Source organism: Cyprinodon variegatus, unplaced genomic scaffold, assembly GCF_000732505.1.
Source record: "Cyprinodon variegatus isolate N-32 unplaced genomic scaffold, C_variegatus-1.0 Scaffold1219, whole genome shotgun sequence".
In the NCBI taxonomy this organism is placed as follows: domain Eukaryota; kingdom Metazoa; phylum Chordata; class Actinopteri; order Cyprinodontiformes; family Cyprinodontidae; genus Cyprinodon; species Cyprinodon variegatus.
In genome coordinates, this window is record NW_015151672.1 from 52989 (window position 1) to 56941 (window position 3953).

The 3953-nt window shown below is 38.4% G+C and overlaps 1 protein-coding gene across 3 annotated transcripts in view; it reads left to right on the forward strand.

Moving 5' to 3' along the window:
• Positions 1–2225: 2225 nt before the first annotated feature.
• Positions 2226–3953, forward strand: part of scml4 (sex comb on midleg-like 4 (Drosophila)) — a 9264-nt gene continuing 7536 nt past the window's right edge. Inside the window, exons 1-2 of one of the 3 annotated variants that reach the window (XM_015401444.1) lie at positions 2226–2398; positions 3218–3460. In XM_015401444.1, coding sequence (XP_015256930.1) covers positions 2396–2398; positions 3218–3460 — 246 coding nt within the window. In that variant the 5' untranslated portion in view covers positions 2226–2395. Of the gene's footprint in view, positions 2399–2732; positions 2895–3217; positions 3461–3953 lie in introns of those variants that run through there. The other 2 variants (XM_015401442.1, XM_015401443.1) reach the window with 2 other exon arrangements.

Here is a 3953-nt window from a genome sequence, read left to right on the forward strand (position 1 = left end):
ATATATATATATATATATATATATATATATATATATATATATATTTAGGGTTAATAGAGAAAAATAAGCTGAAAACAACAGTTTTTTATGGGTTAAAAACCTTTGAAAATCCACATAATCCCTTTTCTTCCATTTTACAGCTATGTTTCCATTAAACACAGTAAGTTTTGTGCTTGTAAGGATTATAAATTAGAATACGATATAAAAACCTTATGCTCGGAAAATATAAAAATTAAAGGAAATTACCACCTGATCAGACAAGTGCTAATTATCTTTCAGAGAGAACAATTAAACTGTCGTGGCAAGAAAATGTCGACAGTAAAATAAGTCTGTCTGCATTACTGGAAATCAACATAAATGGTAGAATTCATCAAAACAAAATAGTTTTTTCAGCATTTTTCCTTCCCTCCTTTACAACACCAACTGTAGCTCACCTATCCTTTTTTTAAAGGTTATTTTATCGTGCAATAAATCATAAGATATTAAACTTTCTGTACGGAAAAAAATTGAAATGACCAACCCAAAATCTGACAGTAAAAATCTCAAATGTATTGTAAGATTGATAAATAATTAATTTATTAACTGCAGCTTTACAGAAGGTTTTGTTGTTGTTGCCATTGTGGATGCAAGTTATCAATAAAAAAATTATTTAAAGTTGATCAACTTTAAGAACCTGAGTTTTCTCTTCTTTTAAGACGTCCTTTTATAACATAAAGTGATAAATATTTTTTACAATATTATTAGTTAAACAAATTGTGTGTCATTATATTTACATTTTTTTTTTCAGCTGTATTAAATATTGACTAAATAAGGAGGGAAAATAGTTTTTAAACATTATGAAACTTATTTGTAGGATATAAAAACATGATTTAACAAAGTATGAGACAATTATGTTACGGAATAAAAAAAGATTAATAAAACATGTGAGAAACGCTTATGATTTCTAATATATTGAGATGAAAAACTATCATTAAAAGACAGGGTATGAATCTATCAGACTATCCGCCCCTTCTTTTCAATAAAGTAGATTCTAACTGTGATATTGGTCTCTGTAGTCCAATCTTTCTGTTAGCAGCACTTTAAAAATGGGGGTTGTGGTTTCATGTTGCTTTCTGTCACAGAGAGAGCTTCACTACATTTGTGTAACTTTATTTATAGTTCTTTTCCCCAGTTTTGACTCACATCATGCATGTTTGTTTCTGTCTAGTGATGACATCCATAAGGTTGAAGGCTGTCTGGATTCAGCACAGCAGCCTGAGCTCCTTTCCTACCCTGGATAGTTAGGGAACGTTAATAGTTTCACTGTAGAAAATAGCTTCCTCTCTAAAAAAATTCTAACTCATTTTAAACACCTTAATTAAACTGGAAATAGCTGACTCTATGTTATTCTTTTTTATTTGGTAGCAACTACCACACTGAAGAGTGGTGTCAGAGTGAACTAGTGGTTATTCGGGATTGGAGTTTCCCACTGGTCATGTGTAAAATTGAGAATAATGAATATAGGCAGTATTCTAAGGACGCCATCAGTCTCAGGGCTTTTCCAGGTCGTACATTATTTCCTTTCAATGCCTAAACCAAGCCCTAAATGTAATAAATAGCCTTAAAAATAAGCCTAATGCTTAACAGAATCTTGTACTGGTTATAAAAAGAGCTTTGATGTGCTGAGCCAACTGGAAGTGACATCATTCATGAACCGGAAAGAGCATCAGACTGTGGGCTCCTAGCGTGCTAAAGCTCATACAGGGCTTTAGTCTGTCACTATAAATCATGAGTAAAATCATCTAATCCTGTTTTTATTGAGAGGGCAGCTTCTTGCTTGTAAAAACTTTATTGTTTCTTTAGATTATTTGTTTATCAAACTGAATTTAAACAAATGTTTCAGGTTTTTTTTCAGGCTTATATTTAGTTGTTTTACAACCAGTACATTTTAAAATACCCTCAGTGTGTTTTTAAAGGATAATGAAGGGAGAAAAAATCCCACCGATCCCATTTTAAGCCAATATATTTCATGCATTTCCAACTTAAATGCCTTTTGCTCACAACAAAACATCTGCATGATACCCAGCAGCTAACAGGAAAGTCTTCTGCTGCTGCACCTCCACAGCTGCACTCAGCCAGAGTCTACGACAAAACATGGCAGACAACTGGCAGGGCTTACAGGCTTGTTGTCATGACAACAGAGGTTTCCCCTCCCTCCCTGTCTCTTTAATGCACACACACCCACATATTGTCACTCGCTCACTGTCTGTCAGTGCCTGCTGTACACACACACACATTTTTACAGTGGAATCCGGCTTCATACAGGCGCTGTGCTCTTGGTGGCAGGGAGGAAAGCCGGCGTTATCTGGGAGTGAATAAGGATACAGCACATCTGCACATCTGCACATCTGCTTGGATGGTGAGTGCAGCCCATGATTGATTCATGTTTGTTTATGTGCCCCATCCTTTGACTGACCTCTTAAAATATTCTGCTCATGCTAACGGCAGGCTTGTTGTCTCTGGATAAATGTGCTGCTGCAAGAAAGATGAGCCTACATTCCTGATCTGCCCCCCCTTCTTTAAAGACTAGGGTGGACTGTGTCATCTTAATGGTAATTCATAGCTGGGTAGCCATGGTGAAGTCAATTTCACCCCCCCTCTTTCCCCCTCCCTCTCTCTGGCAGTGCTGAATGCATTAGTTTAATGAGATGTCTGCAGCCTGCGTGCCGAGCAGCAGCAGCAGCAGCAGCAGCAGTGTGTTCACCAAAAAGGAGAGGAGGAAAAAAGCAGCACACTGAAAAAGCTAGAATGCTTTTCCTGCATTGCTAGGAATTTAGCTTTACTGTCATCTTTAGGGCTGTGGGATATGAAACAAAAGGTCTCTGCTGTTGGGCTTTCACAATAGAGGACAGCAGGTAATAGTCACCTCCCTTTCCCTATTAGGTTTATTTATGTTATCAGTGCAGGATGGAGGTGGTGTTTCCTAAGAGATCATGCATGGCTACTCTTTGTCTAGTTTAATTATTGCAGCTCTGCTAAGTGCTGCTTCTGTAAGTGGGTTAGAGTGTTTTACTGTTCAGATGTTGCTGAAATCTATGTCTCCTTTGCAATTCCCCCCCTGCTTCTAATGGAGGTTAATGCTGCTCCTTAGTACCCAGCTGCTGAGGAGCAGAGGAGGATCAATGTGCAAGCAAAGTGCATGTCTGAATGTGTGTTTTTCTTCTTCTTTTGTCTGCAGCTCCAGATGAGCGTAATTGCTGCAGCAGCACAGAAGTCAGGCAGCAGCAGCAGCAACGGTGACATGCAGTCGGCCGCAGTGGCTCCTTCCTTCATCCCCAGCCAGCCGGGGAAGATACCGGGCAGGAAGAGGGGGAGGCCCCCCCTCCGCAGCGTGGCTAAGATGGATTTCCCTAACCGGTACCCCGAGTCACTCCCACCACTCAAAGTGCCGAAGAAAAGGGGGAGAAAGCCCGGCTTCAAGGTCAGCCAGATGGGGAGGAGAGAGGGGATGGGATGTTTGGTTGTTTAGAAACGGGTGTGTGCAAAGGTAGATGGACACACAGCCTGGATTTGGTGGACATGTTTGCTTTTTATTGTCTTTTTTACACAATGAGTTAAAAGATTAAAAAAAAACAGAGTTTAATAGCAGCCAGATGTTTAAAAAAGATGCACTGATTGTTCAGCCAGCCATTGAAATCTGCACATTTTTCCTTAACCAACTGTGACTTTTTTATTGGACAGTCAAATATATTTCACCCTTTTTCACCCCAATTATCAATTAAAAAACATTATTTTGAACACATAAATATTATTAAATATTCATATTTATATTATTTAGCGATCCATAGTACTGACCCCATCCTGAACCTTATTTCCACCTCACATAGGTAACACATTTGACCACAGCTTATCAAGTGGGAATGCTTATGCATTCCCACTTATTGTTTTTCTGTTTCTCTTTATTATCAAGTGGG